This window comes from Heterobasidion irregulare (genome assembly GCF_000320585.1).
Source record: "Heterobasidion irregulare TC 32-1 unplaced genomic scaffold scaffold_02, whole genome shotgun sequence".
Classification (NCBI taxonomy): Eukaryota; Fungi; Basidiomycota; class Agaricomycetes; order Russulales; family Bondarzewiaceae; genus Heterobasidion; species Heterobasidion irregulare.
The window spans coordinates 403,001-428,475 of record NW_009258198.1 but is presented as its reverse complement, the minus strand read 5'-3'; the positions used below and the strand labels follow the sequence as shown (position 1 = coordinate 428,475).

Here is a 25,475-nt window from a genome sequence, read left to right as displayed (position 1 = left end):
CCAGTAACAACGGTATTCCGAGTCGTCCAAGGCTAGGTCTGTTCAGTCGCAGAGCCTGGTGGTGGCGTCATAGCTCCGGGCGAAGCCGAAGGTGCAGTGACCAGATTAGGACTCCGACTTGTAAGCACTCGTACTCCACCCCATGCATGTTCAAGGACCCTTTGCTTTCCTTTCTGCATACCTCGAGGCCGTTTATATCCATACGGAAGCTACGACCTGATCTGTGTTTCTATCTGACAAGACACATTTTTTACCATTTTTTTGGCTTTCAATCTGCAGGCTCAGACTCTTACAGCGACATATAGAGATGGGCTCCGTTTCGAGGCGTGGCATCTTTCATGTTCGACAGGATGCACCTTTAGGTTCCACAACGGCTGAGGTGAGAAAGACCTTTACCGTTATCCAAGTCTTCTAGCGTCTCACGTCGTACGGGAATGTACAAACCCCTGTGTCTAATGTCACGCGACATCCGATCGTTTCAGAGCACCCCAGCCATCCAAACTCACAACAGGAGTAACGTCCCAAAGATTAATGGTTCTGAAGGAGGTGAGGTTTTATATGCTGTGCTAATGACTTGGGCACTGAACGACTGAAACGGTGGATGTAGCTTTCATCGGCCTGGTTGTCGCACTCTCGCTCATCTTCATCCTCGCATGTGCTGCGATCTTTTTGCTCCTGCGGTATCATGAACCCACATCTCACGAACGTGAAAGAAGACGTAAATACTCTATCCGTCGTCCCGGCGCATCCCATCCCCTTCCCATCGGGTTGCACGATCCAGAATCCTCGGAAGGATTTGGTTCTGTCAAGGAGAAACTGGGGAACATGTTCAAAAGCGGTCGACGCACGCGTTCTGGATGGCTTCAGGCGGCTGGAGATGAGTGGGACAGTGGTGATGAATCTGCTTTGACGGGGGAGCGCAGAGAGATGGTCTCTGTGAATGCGGCACAGGCAGGTCGGACCGCAGAGTTCATTCATCCCGCTGGTGTGGGTAAGGGGGACGATGGGCTGGCAGCTTCACCATTGGAAATGCCGTACGAAGATCCATTCTCGGAGACTCCAGTCATTCATGTGCAGGCCCCGTCTGGCCCAGCACCTTCGGCCTTCGAGCCGTACGATGGACGTGCGACGTCATATTTCCCTACACGTAAAACCCCAGGTAGGGAAGAGCGCGGGCCCTCGTCGGACTCAGTGCAGCAAGTATCGACCCTTGCTGGAGGTACCAAGTTTAGGGAGAACGTTTGAGGTGGGTTATTGAAAATGGGGATTATTGGACCTAAGTACTCTGACGCCAAGCTCATGACTTCACGATTATGTATGAGGTTCGCTACTCGGGCGACTGTGTATTCTTCCCGTGTATGTATTCATTTCCTCCGGATTGTCACTGTCGGCAGTATCACGAATTATTTTGACAATCGCTGTACTTTGAATTTCTTTTTTTTGACTTGCCTCCCATCGTGTATGTCGATATCGCCTCGTGTTGACCTATATAGTTTCAAAGATGTTGGAAACTATTAAAGCAGGCGTGTCTCAAACTCTGAGCGGTGAGCACTTGGTATGATGCCCTTTGGCTGCAATCACCTTCATCGGCCTCAATGTCAGTCATCGAACCCTGGTCAGCAATACACAGCTCTTTCCTGTGTCCATGTATGCTAAGATAACTTACTCTTACTTTCCTTTCATAACAAATAGCAGACAATTGCTAACATCATATATAAGAGACTGCTATTGTAACCACATGATACCAAAGCTTCAAGTTTCCCTCTTGTACAAATTATTCGAATGACCTTTTGTGTTAACTCGAATAGTGGTCATGCTACTTTTGAGTAATCTTGAATGAACCTGTGATACAAATTACAAAATCCAAGGAAGGATTGTACTTCCTTGATACAAGTGGGTACTGGCCATTTTGTGATTCCTTCTACCTTGACAGGGTCCATTTCTAGGTGTCCATGGGAAATGACATATCCCAGGTATATGAGTTTTTTCTAATAGAAGTGGTATCTCAATGGTAAGAGGTAGAGGTCATTGTCCCTCAGGATTTGAAGGCCTGTTGTACTCGTGCCTGTGAAAAGTGTCTGAATGGCAATTGCCGAGCTGCCACAATGGCACTTTTGAATATGATAGGGGAAATGTTCATATAGGTTCCAAAGGTGATAAGATAAAAGTCTATTAGTAATGGTGAAATCCCAAATATTCAGAATCTATCATCTGAGCATAGGTAGTAAGAACAGGCACTAGAGAGCCAATAAAAAGGAAGAAATGGTAAACATATCGCTTGGATGGCCAAGCAGTGGTGCAAGATTGCATTTAACTGAACATGTGGAAGTTGGGACAATAAGCAATAAGGACTGACTGGATATGGATAACATTGGCCAAATGGGCTGTCTGATCCCAATCCCATAATAGGACATTGTAAGGCTCCTTTGATGACTCCTGTGCAGTCATGGTAAGTACATAACGTATGTACAAACTGGCCCAAGTACTGCCAAACATTATTTAGTGGCTTGCAGTTGTTTGGGTAGGGACTAACCATGATTAGTATGAGTTAGCATCTTTAGTACTTGTCTAGAGCTGTTTGGTCTCTCTCCAAAGCTTCCTAAATACCTCCCTCAGACCTCAGAGTAGGTGAATGCTCATTAGCATACTAAACCAATCAGTGATCAGCTATAACAGTCTGCAAGCAGCCCCAAATGCTAGGAATGCTGATAGATCCATAGAATGACTATAAACTACTCCAAATATCTGTATAAAGGTCTAAATGCAAAGTTGGCACCTAATAAATAATTGAGAGCTCTAGGCGGGTCGGGGTTGATCAGACCTAGGTGTGCCAAATGGTTAAAGAGTACTGAAAAGCTGCCAAAAGTAGGGTATTAGTGCCTAGAGTAGACCCATGCTTATTATTACAATAAGGAGACACCCTCTAGGCCTTAAGGAGGAGCTATATATATATTAAAGAGAAGTGTTGAAAGGCAATACATATTGATATAGTAACCCCAATTGATGTATGGATATAGGTGCACACTATATTAGTTATACTCACTCTCTTTTATTTATTACCTTGATACTTTTGTCAGACTCTTAGCTTAAAATATACACTTAGCTTTCTTATTACTTAGTATAAGGATTCCAACAATTAAGACCCTAAAACTACTATGAAATTTCAAAGCTCAGCACTAAGCACCATCTAACTACCTTAAGAATATCATATATTTTGCATGATTATTGGGGGTCCTTGTATACTGCTGTATAATTTGTTGTGGTTGGCAGTAGGTGCTATCGGGCTTTTGCACACTGTGGGCAAAGTTCTATAGGATTGGTAATCCCAGAATGGTTACCTAGTGATTTCTTGCCCAAAAGAATCAGTATTAGATTCATGGATAAATTTTAAGTAAAAAGGGAATATGCGCTCTAGTTTTTGCATGAAGTGTGCTCAGAATATATCTGTAAAGCCACTAGGCTTATCACATGCACTAGAATGCACTAAGAAGGATTCTCTGGGCTAATCATGATGGCCCAACAAATAAAGACTATTACGTGTCTTTGGACTTGTACAAGGAAGTCTTGGTTACTATTAATCATGGAACTTTGCCCGCAGTGACAGGAGCTCCGCACCTACGGTGTTGAGTTGTCCGTTCGGTTTGAATTTTCGCTCTGTAAATTTCTAATATCACCCTACCGGTCGGTTGGGCTGCTCTGCGGCTTGTGTCGATGTTCCTCGATGATATTTCTCGTCTTGACCTTAGAGAAGCCCTAGTCTGCCCTGGTAGCTACCTGCAATTATAGGGCCAGAAGCAGCACCAGGTAGCACACAACTCAGCATCCTTCAACAGAAGACCTGTAGATTATGGGGAGTGGGAAGCACAATACAACAGATACAATGCATATGGCGGAAAGGGGGCTAGATCGAGAAATCGAGGCTTCAGAGGAATAATGATGGTACACCCAAATAGTACACACAACATACAGTGGTACATACAACAATACAGAGAGCGTAAACTTGCTCAATGACAGTAGGCAAGAGGTGTGGATATTAGGGAAAGAGGGATGGACTCAAACTCGGGCTCGCGTGAATTTGGCCAGTCTTCTGCGCACTTAACTGCCCATACGTCCTATCGCTGTATCTGTAGGAGGAGAGGTCCGAGGCCAGCATGTCAATCATTGTTACGATGAAGCGAAGAAAATGTACTTACCGGAGAACGCCAGTATTTCCAAACGTATCGACGCCGTCTTCGTTCCCCGTTCGCCCGGCAAATAGCTGAGCGAGACGGGCGTTCTCGCTCCGGACGCTCAATGCAGATGCATCCGGCGTTGCGGGAGGACGAGATGAAGCGTCGGACGAGGCAGTGGAGGCGCGGTACGTCAAGGCAGGCGTAGATGTAGCAGTCGCGTTCGAGAACGATGTCGGACTGGGCGACGAGAGGACAGATGATGGGTGTGCGAAAGGATTGTTAGATCTAGATATCACGAGTTTCATTCAGTATCGCTTCACGGGGAAATCAGAGACCAAATGGGTCTGTACTGACTTGTAAGCCGTTGCCTGCCGGACGAGCTGCTGCGGCTGACTAGCTTGCATCGACATATGGTACTGCTGCTGCTGCTTGCAAGGATATTCAGATGATAAAGCATGGTTGAGCAAATGATCGACGATGTGAGTGACTAAACATACTTGCGTCATGACATCGTACTGTTGTTGTTGAGCGTAGGGGTCGTACGCCGTGTACTGAGGTTGCATTGTATACTGTGGTTGAGGTTGAGTGAACTGCGGCTGTAACGAGTATTGAGGATATTGAGGCTGGAACTGGGTGTACTGTGGCTGCAGCTGAGTGAATTGGGGCTGAACGTAAGGTGCTGCAGGGACAGATGTGTCCACAAGGTTTCTAAATACCAATATCAGAGCTACAGATATCAGGCCACTGACAATGGAAACGCACATTTGTTGGTTGTCGTCGAAGAGGGCATCCTGCGTGCTCTTCTCCATCTCCCTTCGCTTCCTCTCCTCTTCCTCCTCGCGACTCAGTTGCAAAGCGCGCGCCAAATCCCTCTCTTCATTTGTCATACCCCGCTCGTTTCTTTGACTCGCTTCCAATGCCCGCTGCAGGTCCTCGTCGTCAGCCCCGTCACCTCTCCTAGCTTCCCTGCTCTCAGGGCCATCTCGGCTACTTCTCTCTCCTGAGGTTTCGTGACTGCTCCTTCCCAACATGCGATCATGCATCTGCTGTCGGTTCCGCCGCTCACTCGCCAGCCGTGTCTTGTCATTGAGTAATCGGGTGATATCGCGAGCGCGAGCGCGAATATTCCCGCCGACGTCCCGACCAGTGTCATCAACGTACTGGAACTCTGTGAGCGTCTTGATAATGTAGATGTTGCTGCGGAAATATGATATGACGGCTGGGGAGCCGCTGTGCAAGAGATAGTCTACAACGACCAGCGACTAAGATATTTCGTGATGAAGTTCATTTTCTGTGCACGAGCGAGAACACGGTGACTTACCTTGTATACGTGCCGCCAGTATTTTCCCTTGTCATTCAAGCGCTTATCCAGAATCTCCATTATCTCTACAAAATCCTGTCTGCAGACCTCGATGGTCGGTTGCTGATCGGGCCAGACAAAGGGATGACCCACTGATTGTACGATAACACGGACAGCTCGTGCATCTGCTGGCCACTCGGTGGCATCGACTCATTACTCGTCGCCGCTCGGGCCTTCGACTCTGTGTCCGAATACCCGTGCGTAATATTCTTCGCGGCACGGAGCGCGCTCTTGCCCGCGTGCGCGAAAGACATGGCTCCAGAGGCTGAGAATAGACGCCTAGAAAAGAAGTGGAGCAGGTGGTCGGCTGAGAGATGGAACTCACGAGAGTTTGTGCGAATGGAGGAGAGGGGGATTGATTGAGGACCTCCTGAGCGCTGACCTCATATGTATTGAGAGCGCCCTCGGCCCTCGGAGGTCATCAAAGATCACAGCCTACGGAGTATACGGAGCGCATCGGCGCCGTGGATCCTTATTGAGCGTTACACATTGCAAGGTTAAACGGCCTGGTATTGTTGACGTTGAGGACAACTTCACGCAACACCGTATGATACGGCCAAGCAGTCAACGTCGCTTATTCTGGGGCCTTGAATGAGAGTATATTGATCCGTGTTATACTTATCTGTTTATAGCAATTAACCTCGTGCCGGCAGACCCCATTGGGATCCAATGTGGTACACAAACTGGCAATGCGTCCGAGAACTGTCCAAAAGTTCCCTATGTGAGGTTGAATCAGATGGAAAAGTGTAAACACAATGACGAGATCGACAAATGCGGCGATGCGGCGGCATGCTCACGTGAACTGTGAGAATGCAGGAATGAACACCGAATCGAAGACCAAGATTCGAGCCATCCTCATCCCAGAACCCATGCAAGTGCTACGGGTAACAGCTGCCCACATGATATCGATATAAACTTCCATGACATGGACATGGGAAAAGGTTCTGAATGATTCCACGATTGGTTTCTTAGGCCTGCCTGGTCTCCGGTATAGGCTATTGCAGTGTGAAGATCGAGGTATAATCCTGCAGCTCTTCTCTCAACAGTGCACATGTTCCTTTGCCTCTTTGAGGCCACATCTTCCCCATCGACTGCCGCGATCGCCTACCACGGGGCCTCGCACATGTTTGATGTCGTGCGGCAATTGTGGCCTGAGACATGGCAATTTGACCGTCTTGGTACAGGACTAACATGTCTTCAGACTTTTCTCATGGCCAGAAGAACTTTCATTCATCGGAATTCGTGGGAGCACATAATTTCGGATCCGTGGAGCATAATTACTCCAACTCTCCGTACATTCGCTCTCTCAGCCCTCGCTCATTGAGAGTGTCACCGCTTGAGTCTCACAGACAGTGTGGGCCGCTGGTCGCTGACCTCCGACTATCATGGCCTAGAGCTTGTTTTGGGACGGCTTGAAGCATTGTTTCAATGGATGCAATGCTTCCGGTGTCCTTGTAATGTCTCTCATCCACCTTAATCCACTTCTGAAGGGTTTGTTTCTCCACAGCCCAAAATCTCAGGTTCCCAAGCAAGCTCTATACGAATGCGTACCTTTTCTGTGCTACCACCCCTGCGGTTTTGCTTATGTCCGTACCTAAAAGGTTCGGCTTGAAGCCATTCTATAGGCATATTTTGCTCCCCTTGGCAGGCCCATGTTCATTCCCATACTTTCAGGACCTGCGTATCCGTCTGCGGTGAAAGTTGCCACAGCATTCCCCCCTTGCATCTTCAATGCATTCTCGGCACGCGCGAAACCACATTTCTGGTTATTTCTAGCCGCAACTTTACTATGGGTTCCCTGCCGCTCGCATGGTCGTAACATAAACGAGACGGGATGGGAGTGTTCCGTCTCGCAGTGTTTCTCTCATCGACATTGTCTCTTTTCCCTTACCCAGACTCCGAATGTCCCTCGCTTTTCGTATAAAGCCCCTTCCTCGCTACATGCATCAGATAGGATCCTATTGACCTACATCTTCTCTACACGCATATCCGCCATGTTCACTCTGTTGAAAATCGTTGTTGTTGCAGCTCTCTCTCTCGTGCCTCTCGCGTCAGGCGAAACCCATCTCGTCGTTGTCGGTGAGGGCGGAGGCCTGACCTTTACGCCAAGCAACCTCACCGCTGTCGTTGGGGACGTCATCGAGTTTATGTTGTAGGTTTTCTAGTCAAATCCCTCAATACCGTCATCTGACGAAGTCGCTGGCTGTATGTCTGTACTGTACAGCGTTCAGAAAAATCATAGCGCCACACAGACATCCTTCGAGACTCCTTGCACGCCTGCAGAGGGCGGATTCGACTCCGGCTTGTATGTGGCAGCTTGTCGAGGCCTTGTCTACATTTTAACCGCTCATCTCGTGTGCCTAAAGCAACCCAGTAGCGGCAGGCCAGACGACGAACTTCCCGACATTCAATGTCACGGTCGAGAACACTGATCCTATATGGGTCAGTTGCCAACAGATCAACCATTGCAAGCTCGGCATGGCCTTCGCTGCAAACCCACCGGCGGACGAGACTTTCGCCGAGTTCGTGGCGCGCGCGGAGGCCAGTTGAAGAGACAAATGAATTGTCTCACTTGGAAGTATGGATGCTAGGCCTTACACCCGCAGATGACTGCACCTCCGTAGCGAGTGATTTTGTAAATATAGTACTGTCAAGTTGATGGGTGAAAATTCGAGTGCGAAAGAAAGAGTAGGATAACAGTATTAAGCCAACCCCACGCGCCTCCTGACCTCTTTGATTGTGATGTCTGACTTCGCCCGTGCTTTTGCAGCACCCTCCTCCGAAATCCGAGTCAAATACGCATTTTCCGATCGTATTTTCTCAAATTCTGCTCGGGGGCCCTTGAACGCCTCTTCGATGGCATCGGATACATCGGCCTTCAAATCGCCGTGATTCTTGTTCGCGTACCGTTTCGCAACCTCCACTACGTCTTCATCGGTACAGGCAGCAAGAACAAGGAGCAAGTTCGATGTCCCAGGGCGGCCGACGGGATCGTAAGTGATGCCTTGAATTGAGTCCGTCGTTGCGCCACGAATCTTGTTCTTGATTTGGGCGGCAGTATCCGTGAGGATGATACGGGAGTTTGCATCGGCGGCAGACTTGGACATTTTGGAAGATGGGTCTTTCAGAGACAGAACGCGTCTCGTGGGTGCTTTTCAGGCCATTAGAGCACCATTGGTAGACGATAGGCAAGAATTTGGCTCACTATACATATGCCGTGGTAGAGGGAACAACGGAGATGGCTTTTTGTACGCCCTGTTAAAGGAGTCTGCAATGTCCCTGCATAATTCTAGATGCTGTTGCTGATCATCGCCCACTGGGACATGAGTTGCCCTGGTTGAAAAACGGTTAGGCAGGCCTTTGTATACGAGACGTCAGCTAACTTGTATGCTAGAATATCTGCTGCTTGCAGCACTGGGTAAGTCAATAGTCCAGCGTTAAGTAAGGAGTCATCGACTTCAGATTCATCGTTGGCGTTCCGTGAAACAGCCAATCTGGACTATCAGATGTAAAAGCTCAAGGAAACGTGAAATGAAGGGGGAGAAAGGACGGCTTACCTTCCAGGTCGTCATACGCATCAAGCGACCTACAGGAGTAAGGCAACTCAAAATCCAAGCCAGCTCAGTATGGTTTTGGATCTGGATTGCCGTTAAATTTTCTGCCGCAAGCCTGATCTAAACTGGCTTCGACATACGTGATCTTGATGAAATACTATAGACCGCTTAGGGTCAATTCCAACAGCAAGCATGAGCGCAACCATGTCCATGCGAGCGACTTGTAAAGCCTTTGGATCTTGAGGTAGGGTAAGAGCATGCCACCCTACGATGGAGAAGATGAGCTCATCGCTAGGGTCTGCCTCCCGCTGAAGCTTCACCCAATTAGCAAGAGCACCGAAATAGTTCCCTAGCTAATTATGGTTGTTAACCTAGCTTCAAAGCGTCAATCTTGAGCACGCACATGGGGTATACCAGTCGGTTGAATGCCAGAAAATATTACGCGCGGGCGACGACCAGAAAGAACGCTCTCTGAATGAGGCCGTATAGACGTGCTCTGAAACCTTCTACGAGTTTTGATTACGGCCGAGGCTGGAGTTGAAGTTGCTCGTCCGACACTCCATGATGACTGCAGCGCACAGACATACGAGCGGGTAGAAGAGAACATCAAAGAGGAAAGTTTCAAACTCAGCATCTTTCATACCCTCAGCTACCCTCAGTCTCGGCAGCCTTCCCTCAACTCTTTGGTCGACGATGGACGAAGACGAGGACTACGAACTTCCTGGAGGCGATGATTTCGAGGATGTCACAGACTTGTTTCGGGAGGCTGGAAAAGGTGAGCAAGATGGTCAATCACATCTGTGCCACACTCAGGCATGCAACTTTTGCAGCCATGGAACCTGGCCAATTGCTCCTCACGGACGGATTCACTCTGATGGACTCCATGAGTGTCATAGAGGTGGGGTTTGTCTTCCTAATTTGAACGCTGAATGTCCTTCATGTGCATAGATTGGAGAGCCACGCATGGATAGCGGAATGTCGTTAGATGAAGAACATAGGCCTCCGTTTGACCCACTGGCACCGCTTCTTCCTGAGGAGTTGTGCTACATTCTCGATAGGGTGTGCTCCTGCGAGGTGAATGAGGACGGCTGTCTGTGCTCGAGAAGTCCTGATGAATTATGTATTTTACAATGTAGATGCAATGGCATGCTGGATATGCTCTTTCGCAAACAGTCTTCACTCTTCAATATGTGCATGATCTTGATGTCATTATGGATTTCTGGCCATCTGTCTCAAGTGATCCAGCAAGACCTGTTGAGCTCTTGATTCACGTTCTTGTGGCATGCGTTGAAGGGGTTTTGAAGTGTTGTGATATGACTTGGAGGGAACTAACGAAGGGCAGAGTCTTCGACGTCCGCATGCGGTTCTTATTACCCTCATCATATTTTCATGCTGATACCGGTCTATTCGCAGACAGAGGACTGGCAATCAGAGAAAAGCGGTGTCTCCTTGATGGAGGGCACACAAATTAGAAATGTGTTGTCGCGTCTGGAGAATGCGTGCAATTGGATCTCTACGAATGGTAGGCCCGTCATGTTTCCTAACCTTTTTCAACCGTCCTGATAACTGCGTAGAATCCTTACGATGGAGAGAACCTCTATACAACCGAGTAATGTTAAGAAAGGTAGGAACTATATGATCACTTCAAATGCTTTGCGTGTCTCTGACTTTATCAGACTCTGCTGGAGCTGTTCGCTCTTGAAATGCCAATGGACAGACAACGTTGTCAGACTCTTCTTGCGCATGCTCGCACGTACTTGTACAACATCCGGTATCGCCCTGCCCCACCAGCCCCACCCGTCGGATCTCCTGCGTTATTGGCATTCGATCCTTATGTCAGCCGTCGATTAAACACCCTTGCCCCGCTTCAAATTCTACCGATGCTTGCTCAAGAAGATACTTGGGATGCTTTGGGAAATCTTTTGGACGGCTGGACTGAACTTTGCCAGTTGTCTGCTATCTCCCATCTGTCTACTTGGAAGGTCAGACTGAAATGACCGTCACTCTTTGATGCGAACTGATTGAACCCAGACTGTAGGAACCTTGCGCGCGTTATCACCAGGCGTCAAAGTACCCTTTCTACGCTCGCTGACACAAGTGAGAGCGGCCGAATCATCATGTCCGTGTCATAACGATTGATATGCCCCAGTCAGTGTTTTTCGACGGCTATCGCGTTTTAGGCACCCGATTGCCAATCTGGACTATCGAACAATTCTTCCTCGAAACCCTAGGGTTGCCCTGGGCTCGAATCACTGCGGTAGTTAGAAGGCAGCCCGTCGTTTCTGCGGCTTCGTACCTGAGGGACACAGAGCAAAGATTAGCGCGGGTCAGTGACTGTCCGTTCAAGAACCTCTTTTTCTCCTATATACTGACAGCGCCTCAAAGACACTGATTAGTTATATCAAATCATACTGGTCCAACCCTCCAAGGCGACGCAGACATTTTTCGAATTCTCTTCTCGACTGGCATGTTCTCTACGACTCATGGGCAAATATGGTATCGACCCTCCACACTGAGGCAAGCCTTCTTCTTCGCACGCTCTATCATGTCTAACTGTGGCAGAATTCCAGAACGAAACAGAACATGCTATCTTGCACGCCGTTCTGAATGTCATCATGATATGGAGGCTTCGCATCATTGTCGAGGTCATTTTCGCAGGATTTCAACTCGACCTCTTCGTAGCGGACGAGTTGCCGTTTGCATATTGGTATGCGTCACACGTAATCGAGTCCCAGTTGGCCGTGATCGGCGACATCGCGCCAGTCATCCCAAAAGGTAGACCCTACTACTTGGTTCACCAGGCAATACAGGCTTGACGTGGAGGATCAGATAGTGCAGCCTTCGCCGAGCTGGAATACGACCGCAATCTTTTGGCAGCCATGAAAAAGATGTGCTTGGGAATGTTCATGGTAACCGTCTTCCCGGCAATTATCTAAAACTTGTGGGATGCCAACGTCCTTATAGCTCACTCTCCCCGACTTACCATCATCTCGACATCGGTGGTCACAAAATAGCTTGAAGCGGTATAAGTGGGCGTTTCGACCCGAATATCAAACAACCACAAATCCTCCGATTGGCCACCCGGACGCGGACGCCTTTGTCGCAGCATGTGATGAAAGCTTGGAGGTGATGTCCAGATCTTAACTCATGGAATCCGTTTGCTCAAGGATGCCACAGGATGAAGCTTATCCGATCGCCGACCTCTTTAGCAACGCCCAACAGGGATTTTCCGCGATTGCTGATGCTCGGGACGGATGGGCAGGCGAGTGGAGTGGTGAAAGAAACTCGGTAAGCCCAGCCTCTGGGATTCGCCATGACAAACTCGGGTTTACTCCATCCAGTCTGTGCAGAAGCTATCTGATCAAGCCAGAAGACTATCGAAGGTAGCTCCTGAAACCATAAAGGATCTCCTACTTTTCGATCGATCCGTTTTTGACTGGTCCAAGATTGCGACTGGCTACTTCCCAGATGTCAAAGAATCTTAGATATATACTTCATTTACTACATACCAATAACACACACTACTCTACAAACACCAGTTCTTCATTCAAAGATACGCTTCTGAGGAAGACATCGATCCATGACAACACTTGTTGTGGAGAGCGGTACGTGCTTGATCCACTCGTACATTGCTTATTCTTGGTTTCCGTTTCATGCTGTTCACGATAGATTCAGGCCCATGTCCCAAAACTGCTTCTCTAGCTGTGTGCACTTCTCCCATACGAGCCGCCATTCTTCGAACCTCTTCGGCGACGGTGGGTCAGCTGCTGCCAGCGCTTCAATCCTCTCTACGTTGACCGAAGCGCGTATCGATCCACGATCAGATCATTATCAACACCGCCAGAATATTTCACCCACCTACACCCTTCTTGACAGCGTCCTGATATTCCTCTCCCGAGTAGTCGTCTATCCACTTCCGGTACGGGTTTCCTTCCAACTTGACCCAGGTGTTAGGTTTCAAGGCTTCGCGTTGAAGCCATAGACCGACTTCCCCGTAACCAAGTAAGCACGCCGCGAGCGCCATGGTCAAATGTGAACTATCGCCTGAAAGAGCGACACAAACTTAGCTGATACCTGGCCCTACGGCAAGGCAAGTTGGAACGGGCGTACCCTGCAGCCCCATATCCATGATGTATGCGCCATACGCCGTACACGCAGCTGATTCAGCAGTAGAATCTAGCTGTTCTGGAGTCACGCCCCACTTCTCGCAGTACGATCTGTGCATGGTGCTCTCGCGGACTACGTGCAACATGATCTCTGCTGACGCTCTAATGGCAACATAATCAGGAGACTTGGCTGCGAGCAAGCTGCGTATAGGGTAAATTAATCTTGTCAAAAAGATGAAGCAGGGGAGGACTAACGCATAAGCCCGAGAATAATATTTTAGGTATAGATAGTCTTGTCTATGAGGGAGAGTGACATCAGAGTGACGAGTAGGAAAGGCAGCTGTCTAGGCGCACTTGATGAAATGAACAAAACACTCCTTAGGTAAAGTTCCGCTTCCGAGTTGTTTGACAAAGTCATGTTCAACATATTGCTTCCAGACAGAGGCATTTGTCTCGATCAGCATTCTCACAAAAGGGTGTGGATTATTCGCAGTCGCTCTATATTTGTGAGTCATGGTATCATTCAAATAAGGGGGTTAAAACGAACTAGCTCACGTTGGTATGCATCTATGCAGAATTGGGTGCATGTGGTTGAGAGGGCCATGGCCGTGACCTACAAGGAAGGCAGCTGCGATTCCTTGGTGAGTGTATATGCTGGCCTGTTTTACCGACTCCCTTGCTAAGAGAACGTGAGGAAAAGGTTTGCTCTGCCAACCACCCGACTTACTAGAGAATCCTCGGGCCAGAAAACATGCCAACGCAGCACTCAGTGTGCACCCCGTGCCATGGGTGCTTGTTGAATCCAATTTCGGTCGCAGAAAGAGCGTCCTAGCCCCACCAGCTTCTTGAAGGACATCGACGACAAGGTGGAGGTCCGCAGGGTCTCTCTCGCCTTGCATCACGAGCAGAATCTCCATGTTTTCCCCTAGCATGCCGCTCTCCTCAACGTCCAATTGCGGGTGCTGCGCTCGCGCGCGCGCCACGTCGGCCGGGGTCGCGGAGAGGTGCCCGCCCTTGACCAGAACTGCATGAGGCCCCAGCGACAAGAGCTCTTCGGCGGCCACGATCATATCTTCGAGCGACTCGATCGTGCGTGAGTGTCCGCTCATACGCGATAAGAGGAGCTCCGCCTCTGGTTTATTTGGGGTGATGACGTGCGCGAGGGGGAAGAGCTCGCGCATCATCACATCGACGGCATCTGGCTGTAGAAGTACATGCCCAGAAGTCGACACTGTCACCGGATCACATACGAGTGATGGCACAGCAGAGCTCGCGTACGCTGTGCGCAGGGCGCCCGCGACCGCAGCGGTGACTCCTGCGTCAGTCAGCATCCCTGTCTTGATAGCTTGCACGCGGATATCGGAAGTGACTGAAGTAAACTTGGAGATAAATTGGACGTCTGTCTGGCGTGAAATGAAGTGGGGGCTAGCAACAGACCTGTTCCTCGACGAAAGACGGCGGGATTAGGTGCACGTTCTGCACTCCCATCGTGTTTTGGGCGGTCAGTGCCGTGATGACACTTGTTCCGTAGCATCTCAGTGAGGTGAAAGTTTTGAGATCAGCCTTTCGTGAGATGAAGATACTTATCAGTCGTCGAGGTTCGAGATACATTCAGTTGGCCCATACTTGAATTCCTGCACCCCCACTCGCGTCCGAGCCCGCTATCGTCATCACCACGGGGAACTCATTCGAGGGATTAATTTTGAATTTGACTTGCGCTTCCATGACGAAGACAGTCAAGCAGAGATGAAGGGCGACTATAGAGGTCAGCCTTAGGAAGGAAGGTCTGGTAATTAAGTTATGGGAGTCGGCCAGAAGAAATCTACATCTTATCTTATCAGACAAATTAATCCTCGAGATCTCTTCGATCCTCAAGACAGCGGCTGAAGATACACTGGGATACATCTGCAGTTCCGTTAGCTGTGACGATATAACATAAAACCTCCCAGTTGTCATCCAAAGAAGATAAAAGGAAGATCAATCCGCAGTGCCTTCCAAGATCACATACATGCGCATTGCAGCGTAGTGGCAAACACAACATAAACCCAAGGGATCAGAGAGATGACGATGACCACAAGCACACAAGGAATAAGATTATCACTCCAGCATCCAGAGCGAGGTGCAAAGGCGACACGACGAAGACGACAACGACAGCACCCGACCGACTACCCGATATCCATCTCGTCCCTCGACCTCTTCCCTTTCCCCTTCCCGTCGGAAGAAGCGCCATTCGACTCGCTCCCACCACCACCACCGTCCTGCCGCTCCAAAAGTATTCTCACATCCTCATCCAAACCCTCAAACACACTGCGTGGCGGCAACCCCCAAATACTGCCAGGATTCTCCCTCTGCTTCTCGTCGAAAACACCACCGACCGTATCCACCCACTGCCGCCGCGTCGCCACCAACTGCCTTAGTTGGTCCGGCACCCTCAGCACGTTATCCTCGTCGGGCCCAAGCCCCGCCGACGCCGGCCACGTCCCCAGTGGCGCCGTCCCGTTCCCATTCCCGCTCCCGTTTCCCTTTCCGTTGCCGTTCGCCTCACCCGCGGCCCCGCCGACCGACTTTTTCTTCTTCTTATGCGACTTTGGGCCCTCCTTCTTCTGGAGCTTGGTATAGAGGGTCGTGATGTTCTTGTCAATCGAGTCACGCAGGTCGACATACTCTTGATAGCCGAGCCGGTCGCGGGCTATGGCCACAAGACGCGCCTTACGCGCCTTGTTGGTGGCAACCACTGTACGGAGCTCACGCTGAGCGTGTCGAAGCGCAGTGGCTATCGGGTCGTCAACGGGATCAGAAAAATCGGGCTGTACCACACGACAAGTAAGTATCTGCGAAGGCTAGCACAGGACTAGGAAAAAAGAGGGGAGGGGGACAAAAAACGAACAGCTCACCGTCGTCTCGAGCAACTTGTGAAATCGAAGACTATCCTTGATCCGCTTCTCTAAGTCTTCCACGATCACCTGTCGTCCTGCTGCACTACCCGCCCCGACCCCGTGCCGGCCTTCCATTGCCTCCTCCGCCGCCTTCACCCCCTTCCACACCGAGTCCTCCACGGGCAGCAGCGCGCTCACCAGCCGCTCCGTCAACGGGCCGTGCCCGCGCTCCTCCACCGTGAGATCGTTCTCGTTGAGTGTAGCCGGGTCCCACTTGGGGTAAGGAGCCTTCTCCGCGGCTCGAGAGTAACTGGTACTCGCCCGGATGGTCTCCGTCGATGGCAGGGGCGCGCCATAAAGAGCAATATCCTCCTCCTCCCACTGCTCGGTGTAATGCCGCCCGAGCCGCGGGAGGATGTACGGCTCGACCTCGTCGCCCGTGTACTCCAGAAAGCCGACGTCCTCCTCCTTGATGGTCCGTATCCATGGCTCAATGCTCGTGTAAAACGTATTCACGAGTACTTGCGACGGCTGCTTTGCTTTGCTAAAGTCCTCCTTCACTTCGGTCGGTTTACTCGGCCCCGGTATCGGCGGGGGCGGAACTGGGGGCCGGAGGATCGACAATTCGGATTTAGGTGGTAGATTGAAATCGGGGCCAGATCCAGGCTTCAAGGAGAGAGGTCAGCGAAGAGATGGTAGCATTCTGGTGAGATATTACCTTGGCTGAGGGAGTTGCGAAGGACGCCACTGGCTTTAAAGCCTTCGAAAGACTGGGATATGAGTGAGAGGTTGCGAGAGGATGAGATGCGGGAGGGGTGGCTATCCGGGACGATTTGATATCTGACATGGAATGAGACGATGACTCGCGTCCCATCTATGTATGCGCACCTGTATCGTCATCTGTGTCCTCCTCGCGCTTCCGCTTCTTCTTCTTGGATTTAGAATCATGAGGCATCCTGGATCTGGTATGAACGTGACGGGTGGTAAGAAGAACGAGGGCTTCACTCACGACTTTCGAGGATCCAGTGAAGATCGGGATGATGATGTGGGAGCGGGGGCAGTAGGCATGGAGGGGAACCGAGGTGTAGAGGGACCTGGTTGAACGTATGCTGGTGGTCGTTGCTCTTCGACTCTGGCTGGTAAGGGTGTGACTGTCCAGTCGAGATAGTATTTATGCGCGTCAATGAAGCCAGTGCGAGCAAACCAGAAGAGGTTCAATGAGGTGATCGCAGCGAGAGTCGGCCAACCAACCAGAGGCAGGAGAAGACACGCATCGTATTTGTGAGACACATGCATAAAGCGGGATGAACCAAGTGCCCAATTTCAGGACAAGGAAAGCAAAATTGAGACATTATTGACGACCGATAAACGTCAGGGTGGCGCGATTAGAGTAGCGTACAAGATGAAGAAGAGGTCAGATTGCACCCGTTTGAAAGAGGGTTATCCCGAGAGGTATGGAAGGCGAAGAACGCGTGCAGGCGACATAGACCCAGTAAAATGAAGCGGTTCAATGACACAGTATTGACCAAGGTATATCGCGTCAGTTCAAGACGCACATCAGAAAGGGTAGGCACCAGAGGAAGTGGCAGGGGCCCATATCGACAAAGGGCATTGGCGCAGAGGCACAGACAATAAACGAAACCGGGCGGGTTAAAACATGCGACCGTCAGACCGAGAAGAAAATGAGAAGGCGGATATACGCACAGCCGCGCTCGCGTTTAGATTTATCAACTGCCTTTGCCTTGCCCTTCTCCTTCTCCTTGAGCCGGCGCATCGACTCCTGAATAGCTCTAAGATCATCCCCGGCCTTCTTTGCTCGTTCGAGGTTCCGCTGCCTCAGCTCCAATAGCTCCTCATGCAGTGCTTCTAGCTCTTCCGTAGGAGGTATATAATCAGGAGGATTCTTGGCGACCGAAGAGCGGAATTCAGTGGGTGGGGGGTATGAGGAGAGGATTGACGACATGGTGCATGTGGATGGCGAGCGCGGTCGCATGCACCAAAAAAGCGATGCTAACAGTACAACCAGCAACGGTGAGTTGAATGAGCGCAAAATCGGGGGTGGTTGAAATGGCAAAAGGAGGAGAAATGGCGGGACGAGGAGGAGGAGGTTCGAGTGCGAAGACAAGGTTTACGGCCTGCCACAGCGACGCAGTTTCCCACGCCCCAAATTGGGTAATCCGGAGAACAGGCACTCACGACCGAGCCTGAGCGTGTCCATCGTCGCTGGCGTCCGCGACGATGCACTCAGATTCTGCCTCCAGCTCGGACGACGATGACATTGAGATGACCCACCTCGAAGACATTACCGTTACCCCCAACCCGCGCCTGTTTGACAGGACACACTATCCGCCGGTCGAGGTCGAGGATCACGCATCGGAGGACGGCGATGAGGGCGAGATGGCTCTGCTTGGCTCGGGCGGGAACACGCGCTGGCGCGACGAGTCGACAACAGTAGGCAAGGGCTTATGGGCACAGACGGGAAGCATCGTTGTCGAGGTGCGTTTATCGATGGACGTAAAGGAATCACATTGAGCTGAGGGCCAAAGACTGCCCCCACCCTGCTGTTCACCACGATTGGACTTATGTTCACCGGTGAACTGCTAGATCATGTATCGGTACGTCACACCATCATCATACATCTTCTGAGAACCAATGTGCCATCCTGCCTTGACAGCGTTGGAAGGCCATGAGTCGCATCAACGAGCTCATCATGATCATCCCCGTCGTTCTAAACCTCAAGGGAAACCTCGAGATGAACCTCTCTGCTCGCCTGGGCACGGCGGCCAACATGGGTGACCTCGACAGCGCAAAAACCCGCAACGCCATCGTGTGGGGCAATCTAACCCTTTTGCAGGTGCAAGCCGCCGTGGTTTCCTTCGTCGCCGCACTCGTGTCCATCGTCCTCGGCCTCATCGTTCCCCCTGGGCCTCCGCCGCCGCCTCCTCCAGAGCCCGGCAGCGCTGACGAGACCCTGTTCTCACGCCGCTTCCTGTATAACGTCCGAACGCCATACCCTGCGCGTCCTTTAGGGGACCCACGCCCCAAGTCTGGTTTCTCTGAGTGCGTCATTATATTTCAGGAACATTCGCAACGCTGACGACAGGTCAAATTGTTACGCAGAATTGTCATGGTCGCCTCCACCGCCATGTCTGCTACGTGCCTTTCGGCAATCGTCCTTGGTTCTTTCATGTGTGGGCTGATAGTTATCTGCCGAAAATTTGGTCGTGATCCTGGTACGGACATATCTTGTCATCGATAAGTGTTCTATGACATTAAAGGACGTGCTTGTACAGATAACATTGCCCCACCCGTCGCCTCTTGCTTAGGAGACCTCGTCACCCTATTCCTTCTTGGGGTAACATCTACCATTCTCATCAGATTTCTCGGGACCCCTGTTCCATTCGGCGTGATAGTTCTCATCGTGTGCACTTCTGTTGGGTGTGCGGTCCTCACGCGCCGCAATCCGCATGTCAAAGACCTGCTATTGCAGGGTTGGTCGCCCTTACTCGGTGCCATGATCATCAGCAGCGGCACGGGTATCATATTGGACATGTTCGTCAGCCGTTACGAAGGCTTTGCACTCTTGGCCGTCGCCATCAGTGGTAGCGCCATCTCTTTATCTACTCCTCAAACCCTGCTTATATGCGTGTAGGGCTACCTGGCAGCGTCGGCTCCGTCCTCGTCTCGCGCCTGTCCACATCTCTCCATGCGTCTGTCGCGGGCTCTCTTCCTACCACAAGCGCCTCCTCATTCGCACGCAAACCTCCACGTACGGAACCGAGTCCGCGCTTGGTCATGCTCACGCTGTTCTTCGTCACCCTACCTGTAGAGGTCATCTTCCTCGCCGTCCTGCGCGCGCTCAATTGGCTCCGGCTCCCCTTCCCCTTCGTCGCGGCGTCCGTCTTTTTCTTTTGCTTCGCAGTGCGTGCTCGCCCCTATCCTGCCCCTAGTCTCTTTCCCCCTTCAAAGTCGCCTGACGCTTCCTTGCTATAGGTGTTTATATCCCTCGTCGTCGCCCGATATCTGACAGACTTCCTGTGGTCGCGCGGCTTCGACCCCGACATGTATGCGCTGCCTGTACACTCCGCACTTATGGACCTGGTCGGCCAGCTCCTCCTTGTCGCGTGTTTCGAGCTCGTATCCGTCATGGGCATATCTGTCGGATCAAAACCGTAGTCGTCGACCCACATAAACCTTGGGTCGGCTAACGTTATTCATGTCTATACATATTTCATCGCATACTATACCGCATCCATGATCGTCCAGAGCATCGCATCTACATAATCATATATCATACGGCATGGAGGATCCACATAAACATATTTGTTCTAATTTATTGTTTTTTCAATCAGGATTGTCCCATTTTGTAGTCCATGGATCTCATCAATCGTCGTTAAGAGCGCCACAAGGAGCAAGCGATCGCATCATAATAAACAATGTGTAGGGTACTTTTATTCTACAAGCAGCAGAGAGCATGTTACCCGTTCATTTTCGCCTTCTTCGTTCGCTTCGGCAGCTCCCCATCCCCTTTGCGCTTCTTCCCCTTCTCCTTGTCTTTTTTGCCGCCGTCTTCGCTCTCGCCCTTCTTGTGGCTGTTCGCTGTCGCATGGGCTGCAGACTTTGATCTAATTTCGATTTCGTCGGAGACCATCTCGATGTCGGCGTCGATAGGGGCTGCTTGAGACGCGATCGCCGAGTCTGTCCCTGGCGACCCGCGCGAGCCGTACGGAAGGAAGCGATGTTTGAGGACCGCGTCAGGGTAAGAAGGCCGTGGCGGATTTTTGTAGACGTGCGCGCCGGCTGGAGCGGTTGCTGGCTCGGCGCCAGGGTCAGACTCAGGGGCTGAGGGAATAGGGGGCGACGCAGCGAAGACGAGGTGCCGAGCGATGGGTTTGGGCGCTGCGTTGGCAAAGCGAACGGTCAGATGGAGATGCGTGCGGGAGTCGTGAGTCGCGAGAGCGAAGCGTTCGAGGAAGACGCACCGAGGTAGAGCTTCCCGCCTTTCTTCGGGCGAGGAAGCAGCGCCGACAGCGCGCGCAGCTCTTCGCCCCCGACGCCGGCTCCTTCGTCTCCCTCCGCCTCGCCGTCGGCGCTGAGGGCCCATATATCGTAGGACCCGGTTTTGCGCTCCAGGCGGCCGACCTTGACAGTGAGCGAAGACGGCGGCGGCGCCGATATCCGCACATCCTTAAGATGCTTTGGCTTAATCTATAGATCAAATATACATATATGACATGTTGCAGTCAGAGATTGGCACAGACGCGGAGGAGGGTCCTCAGGTGGGAGGGGTGAAGGAGCGGCGAGGTCGACGCACATTGTTCGGGACACGCACGAGCCAGAGCTCTGCATCTTCGTCGCCTTTGAACTGGTCGTAGTCGAAGTCTCCAAACTCGATGTTCTCGATGTCGGGTAGGACAGCGCCCTCAGGGGGCGCGTAGATCCATTTGGGGTCAGTGCCCTCGTTCCGCGCCTCAGCGACCTCGTCGTGCACCTGTTCTTTGCCCTTGGCATGCTTCTCCTTGCCTTTGCCTTTCAACGCATTTTTTGCCGTTTTTTGGGGAACGAGAGAGGCGGACATCGTGCGTAAAGTCGATGGACGGGGTATATTGGGCTGACAATCAGACGGACAGCTCAGGAGTTGCCGGATTCGGACGACTGTTTGGCAACAGCCTCTGAATCAAACAACGCCAGCATTGTTGGCATCTTTGTTTACTCACAAGTCACAAGGGCATATTCACTCAATTTTACCTTTCACGCAGTGTGTGTGATATGATTTATTATTTGCTTCAATTTAGGGTATATGGGGGTATGCGTATAGTATAGTTCAAGGTCTGACCAGCAGACCAGGACCAGAGGTCGTTGACGCGCATCAGTTGTAGACGCCCTCCTCTCCCACGACTCGCAGAGGGCGGTCCCCCTCTCTATGATTGTACGCCTCAGGAATACGAACGGATAACGCCTCTAACTTCGCCAAAATATCATCGTCGTCAACATCGAAGTCTGGGGAGTGCGTCTCAGGGGTAGCTGCGCCGCTCCCGCCGCTCCCATCGCTCTCATCAGAGTCCTCAATTGTAAGATGCGGGAGCTCCGCGTTCATTGGAGGCCCGGGCGAGGGAGAGACGATCCCGGGCGCGTCCATGTCCACGTATTTGTTGCGGCGCTTCAGCCTCACACAGTCTCTCGCAGCCATGCGCGCGTTCATGGGCGCCTTGGCGAGCTCCGCGTCGGTCATGAAGAAGGTTCTGATGCGGCCGACCTCGCGGCGGAGCTCCATGAGCGAAATGCGCAGGTGCGGTTGGAAGGTGAGGATGCGGCGCACGAGGCCGTTCGCCTCGCGCGAGATGGGGAGGATCTTGACGAGGTACTCCGGGTCGACGAGGAACTTCGAGAAGCTGGGGTCGTCGAACGTGGGCGCCTCCCAGGGTGTGTGGCTCGTGAGCATGTTTACAAGGATGATGCCGAGCGCCCAGATGTCCGCGAGGCGGGCGTCAAACTTGAGCGAAGAGGGGTCTTGGCCACAGCACTCTGCGCAAAAAGGTCAGCGGCCTCGACTTTGTATATGGCTGTGTCGAGCGCGACTTACGAGGACTCATAAAAGTGGACGTCCCGGTGCCCCAGCAGTCAACCCAGTTGTGGGAGGTCGCGAGGCCAAAGTCGGTGAGGTAAACCTGCGAGCCGTCAGGGGAGCAGAGGACGTTGTCCGGCTTCAGATCGCGGTGGTATATGCTCTTTTCATGGCAATACTGCAGGGCGTCGATGAGCTGCGTGAAGGCCCGCTTCACGTTCCCATTGTTGCGGTAATATACCTGGCGGTTAGTGACCGCATCGAGCAGGTCGCCAGATGTGCAAAGGTCCATGACCACAAATATGAAGTACTCGTCGCATTTGACAACGCGGTCGAGGGTGACGACGTTGGGGTGCGACGAGGCGCGCCAGTGCATGTTGACCTCGTGCGTCTGGTATTCGGTGATGTGATGCTCTGGGTCGTAGCGGAGGAGCACCTTCACCGCAAACTCGCGCGGCGTCGGCGAACGTGTCTCGATAGCACGATAGACAGCGCCGTAGGCTCCAGAGCCTACCATATCGAGCAGCATGAGGGAGTCGTTGTCGATGAAACGACCTTGGAGGTTGGGCAGGATTTCGGTGATGCTAGTCATAGTGCAGTGAGTCAAAGTGATGTGGGATATGCGGTCAACGCAGATAGTTAGGGGCTATGATGTGAGGTTGTTGTGGTTAGAGGTCAAGAGAGAGTATGGCTCTTCGTCGCAGGAAGCGCCTCTTATAAACCCTTGATGTCTCGGATAGCTTCATTGCACGAATGTCGCGCGGAAGGGCTGCATTACGTTCCCGAGACAGTTGGTGACGTCCAAGCCATCACGTGATCGAAGTCATCGACGCTGCGCATATAGTTCTGCTTTCCGCGCATCGCCTAAAGGCTGTGGTTCGAGGGCCGAGACTCACTATTCATCGGAGTCGAATGCGTGGAATGGAAAGCTGAAAAGAGCTCTCAGGTACGGACATGCACGGAATCGACACACCTGTACAAAACTCTGGACCTTCAAGCTTCACTGGACAGGACGGCAGCAGCAAACGGGCGCTCACCAGCAGAAGAAAGAAGGATGCGCCTAATAATAATGCAAAAACAGTAGAGACAAGCTCGCGCCGATGAGGAACAGCAATATCCACATCCGCCCGTCCCGCGCGCGGCGGCGCGCCTCGCGCAGCTGCACGTTCCCCTTCTCGACGAGCTCGCTCGTCGCGACCGCGTCCTCGTAGATCCTGTCCGTCACCTCTGCCTGCCGCGTGAGCTGCGCGACGAGCTCCATCTGCAGCGCACTGATCTCCAGCAGTCGCACCTCTGCCTGCTGCACCGACGCGTACGTGTCCTCCACTGCGCGCAGAATCTGCGCGTTCTCGCTCTCGAACTGCTGTATTTGGGATGCCGACAGTTCGACGTCATAATCGTCATCGTCGTCATCGTCATCGTCGTAGCGGTCGCCATACTCGTCTGGCGGCAGAGCCGTCGCCGACGAAGCCGCAGAATACGGCGCGCCGATCGTGGACGCGAAGCTGTTCGCGAGCGTCGAGGATGCACCGCCCAGGATCCAGCTTGCGCCGATGCTCTTGCCCGGCGGGCCATAGCTGTCCGCCATCATCGAGTCCCCGACGCTCATGTGCATCGCCTGCTGCGCGGCGCCCGACCCGAGCGTGCGCGTACGCTCCGTATGGCGGCGCACGCGCTCCTCCTGGAGCTCCTTCTGCTGCTGGCTGACCTGCGCGAGCCGCCGCGTGAGGTACCATGTGACGGCCGCGTTGTGCGCGGCGACGTACTCCGAGGCGATGGTGGAGGTGTCGTGGCGCAGGCGCGCGGGGAGCATGCGTAGGAGGGGATTCGCCTCTTTCGCTGCGAGCTCGGTGCGTTCTGTGGAAGTAAGAAAGACGGCATCAACGTGTGTCTGTGTGTGTGCGCCAATTTGCGCGGGTTTAGGTCGCTCTCGCTGCTCTGAGCAAGTGAAGTGCGGCATTATGTACCGGCCCGCGTTATATGTGGCTTCACAAGTTGAGGCTTGCTAGGGGGAGGCCACTCACGCTTTTCCAGGGCCTCCATGTTCTTTACCCGCTCCGCGCACCGCGTCAGTATCACCCGCACCTGCAAGTCGATCTGGTCCCGCTCCTCGTTGGTAAAATGCCGCCGGTCAAGGAACGACGATTCCAAATCCGAGAAATCGAGCGCGCGCTCGCCCGTCCGCGACGACGTGCCTGGGTGCCGCGAATGCACGTCCAGATACGGCTTGCGGATGTTCGCGAGCATGCGCGAGAGCGTGTTGACGTGGGTGAGCTGCGCGCGCGGGTCCATCAGGCGGGGGCACATCAGAGGCGGCGCGGGAGGGGACGCACGATGTTGTGGGCCTCTTGCATGTATTCCTGCATTAGCGGGGGCGCACCTTCCCGCTGGCTCTCGCCCGGGACACGTCGCGACGGACGGGTCAGCCTCCGGCGCTTCGCCTCGGGGATCTCTTTCCGTTTTGCCTCTACTAGGCCATGGAACATCGTGGTGTGGTCTGCGCCTGTCATACGAAAGGGTATTGGCCACTGAGTGTATGGGTGGGTCGAGTCGTGGGTGAGTATGTGCGCTAGACAAAACGATCGTGGTTGCTACTTATGAGTCCCCGTCAACACGTGGAATACAAGTCCGCCACGTGATGAGCCGACTTGTTGTCGGGAGGTTTTTGTTCAGCGTTTGTTCTGTGCAGGGACATGATTGTTTTCTGGTCAAAGGTGGACAAGAAAGAAATTCGCTCGCCATGGAGACGTCGTTCGGACTTTTGGACGGTACAGTCGTGGCCTCAGGCCACAAGCATCGTGTAAAGCGTGTTGGAGTCGATTTCAGTGGCGTGTGTCCGTGC

The 25,475-nt window shown here is 52.2% G+C and overlaps 13 protein-coding genes across 13 annotated transcripts; 4 read left to right on the top strand and 9 right to left on the bottom strand.

The window, feature by feature from the left end:
* The first annotated feature begins 142 nt into the window (after nucleotides 1-142).
* HETIRDRAFT_146087 (uncharacterized protein) lies at nucleotides 143-1,513 on the top strand. Its single transcript, XM_009543734.1, has 3 exons — nucleotides 143-379; nucleotides 483-546; nucleotides 608-1,513. The coding sequence occupies exons 1-3, from the start codon at nucleotides 308-310 to the stop codon at nucleotides 1,243-1,245; spliced, it is 774 nt and encodes a 257-aa protein (XP_009542029.1). The 5' UTR covers nucleotides 143-307; the 3' UTR covers nucleotides 1,246-1,513.
* Nucleotides 1,514-1,811: 298 nt separating this feature from the next.
* On the bottom strand, nucleotides 1,812-1,976 carry HETIRDRAFT_310139 (uncharacterized protein; the record flags this gene model as incomplete). The annotated part of the gene is made up of 1 exon (XM_009543733.1): nucleotides 1,812-1,976. A coding segment is annotated over one exon (165 nt), but the record flags the coding sequence as incomplete, so codon positions are not given.
* Nucleotides 1,977-2,197: 221 nt separating this feature from the next.
* Nucleotides 2,198-2,536, bottom strand: HETIRDRAFT_310180 (uncharacterized protein; the record flags this gene model as incomplete). The annotated part of the gene is made up of 1 exon (XM_009543732.1): nucleotides 2,198-2,536. The coding sequence occupies one exon, from the start codon at nucleotides 2,534-2,536 to the stop codon at nucleotides 2,198-2,200; it is 339 nt and encodes a 112-aa protein (XP_009542027.1).
* Nucleotides 2,537-5,034: 2,498 nt separating this feature from the next.
* On the bottom strand, nucleotides 5,035-6,069 carry HETIRDRAFT_146089 (equilibrative nucleoside transporter protein; the record flags this gene model as incomplete). Its single annotated transcript, XM_009543731.1, has 3 exons — nucleotides 5,626-6,069; nucleotides 5,494-5,572; nucleotides 5,035-5,434 (listed from the first exon to the last, which is right to left on the bottom strand). Coding segments are annotated over exons 1-3 (639 nt in total), but the record flags the coding sequence as incomplete, so codon positions are not given.
* Nucleotides 6,070-7,559: 1,490 nt separating this feature from the next.
* HETIRDRAFT_247745 (uncharacterized protein) lies at nucleotides 7,560-8,040 on the top strand (the record flags this gene model as incomplete). Its single annotated transcript, XM_009543730.1, has 3 exons — nucleotides 7,560-7,684; nucleotides 7,757-7,837; nucleotides 7,899-8,040. Coding segments are annotated over 3 exons (348 nt in total), but the record flags the coding sequence as incomplete, so codon positions are not given.
* A 194-nt stretch (nucleotides 8,041-8,234) lies between these two features.
* On the bottom strand, nucleotides 8,235-9,649 carry HETIRDRAFT_101099 (uncharacterized protein; the record flags this gene model as incomplete). Its single annotated transcript, XM_009543729.1, has 7 exons — nucleotides 8,235-8,683; nucleotides 8,738-8,865; nucleotides 8,916-9,031; nucleotides 9,090-9,170; nucleotides 9,227-9,439; nucleotides 9,490-9,557; nucleotides 9,610-9,649. The coding sequence occupies 7 exons, from the start codon at nucleotides 9,647-9,649 to the stop codon at nucleotides 8,235-8,237; spliced, it is 1,095 nt and encodes a 364-aa protein (XP_009542024.1).
* Nucleotides 9,650-9,909: 260 nt separating this feature from the next.
* Nucleotides 9,910-12,212, top strand: HETIRDRAFT_236580 (uncharacterized protein; the record flags this gene model as incomplete). The annotated part of the gene is made up of 12 exons (XM_009543728.1): nucleotides 9,910-9,984; nucleotides 10,035-10,160; nucleotides 10,223-10,438; nucleotides 10,500-10,608; nucleotides 10,661-10,710; nucleotides 10,763-11,068; nucleotides 11,118-11,183; nucleotides 11,236-11,426; nucleotides 11,516-11,582; nucleotides 11,657-11,861; nucleotides 11,916-11,995; nucleotides 12,051-12,212. Coding segments are annotated over 12 exons (1,653 nt in total), but the record flags the coding sequence as incomplete, so codon positions are not given.
* A 349-nt stretch (nucleotides 12,213-12,561) lies between these two features.
* Nucleotides 12,562-14,917, bottom strand: HETIRDRAFT_470181 (uncharacterized protein; the record flags this gene model as incomplete). The annotated part of the gene is made up of 10 exons (XM_009543727.1): nucleotides 12,562-12,874; nucleotides 12,945-13,130; nucleotides 13,197-13,393; nucleotides 13,448-13,489; nucleotides 13,547-13,657; nucleotides 13,748-13,871; nucleotides 13,920-14,103; nucleotides 14,176-14,571; nucleotides 14,630-14,755; nucleotides 14,819-14,917. The coding sequence occupies 10 exons, from the start codon at nucleotides 14,915-14,917 to the stop codon at nucleotides 12,747-12,749; spliced, it is 1,593 nt and encodes a 530-aa protein (XP_009542022.1). The 3' UTR covers nucleotides 12,562-12,746.
* Nucleotides 14,918-15,357: 440 nt separating this feature from the next.
* Nucleotides 15,358-18,031, bottom strand: HETIRDRAFT_448351 (uncharacterized protein; the record flags this gene model as incomplete). The annotated part of the gene is made up of 6 exons (XM_009543726.1): nucleotides 15,358-15,999; nucleotides 16,087-16,734; nucleotides 16,787-16,908; nucleotides 16,957-17,024; nucleotides 17,078-17,219; nucleotides 17,773-18,031. The coding sequence occupies 6 exons, from the start codon at nucleotides 18,029-18,031 to the stop codon at nucleotides 15,358-15,360; spliced, it is 1,881 nt and encodes a 626-aa protein (XP_009542021.1).
* A 275-nt stretch (nucleotides 18,032-18,306) lies between these two features.
* Nucleotides 18,307-20,244, top strand: HETIRDRAFT_43024 (Mg2+ transporter-E; the record flags this gene model as incomplete). The annotated part of the gene is made up of 7 exons (XM_009543468.1): nucleotides 18,307-18,564; nucleotides 18,615-18,683; nucleotides 18,743-19,128; nucleotides 19,189-19,301; nucleotides 19,362-19,670; nucleotides 19,721-19,989; nucleotides 20,062-20,244. The coding sequence occupies 7 exons, from the start codon at nucleotides 18,307-18,309 to the stop codon at nucleotides 20,242-20,244; spliced, it is 1,587 nt and encodes a 528-aa protein (XP_009541763.1).
* Nucleotides 20,245-20,617: 373 nt separating this feature from the next.
* HETIRDRAFT_246524 (uncharacterized protein) lies at nucleotides 20,618-21,535 on the bottom strand (the record flags this gene model as incomplete). Its single annotated transcript, XM_009543725.1, has 3 exons — nucleotides 20,618-20,967; nucleotides 21,051-21,276; nucleotides 21,383-21,535. Coding segments are annotated over 3 exons (729 nt in total), but the record flags the coding sequence as incomplete, so codon positions are not given.
* A 714-nt stretch (nucleotides 21,536-22,249) lies between these two features.
* Nucleotides 22,250-23,198, bottom strand: HETIRDRAFT_12473 (uncharacterized protein; the record flags this gene model as incomplete). The annotated part of the gene is made up of 2 exons (XM_009543419.1): nucleotides 22,250-22,593; nucleotides 22,652-23,198. Coding segments are annotated over 2 exons (891 nt in total), but the record flags the coding sequence as incomplete, so codon positions are not given.
* A 495-nt stretch (nucleotides 23,199-23,693) lies between these two features.
* On the bottom strand, nucleotides 23,694-25,143 carry HETIRDRAFT_309330 (uncharacterized protein; the record flags this gene model as incomplete). Its single annotated transcript, XM_009543724.1, has 3 exons — nucleotides 23,694-24,490; nucleotides 24,658-24,907; nucleotides 24,967-25,143. 3 exons carry the CDS (start codon nucleotides 25,141-25,143, stop codon nucleotides 23,694-23,696), a joined length of 1,224 nt encoding a protein of 407 aa, XP_009542019.1.
* Nucleotides 25,144-25,475: the final 332 nt, after the last annotated feature.

Bases quoted from the DNA above. Each gene is read 5' to 3' on its own strand.
- HETIRDRAFT_146087 (XM_009543734.1), top strand. From the start codon at position 308: ATGGGCTCCGTTTCGAGGCGTGGCATCTTTCATGTTCGACAGGATGCA. The intron at 380-482 runs GTGAGAAAGACC...CGATCGTTTCAG, and splicing joins TAGGTTCCACAACGGCTGAG to AGCACCCCAGCCATCCAAAC. The intron at 547-607 runs GTGAGGTTTTAT...CGGTGGATGTAG, and splicing joins GATTAATGGTTCTGAAGGAG to CTTTCATCGGCCTGGTTGTC.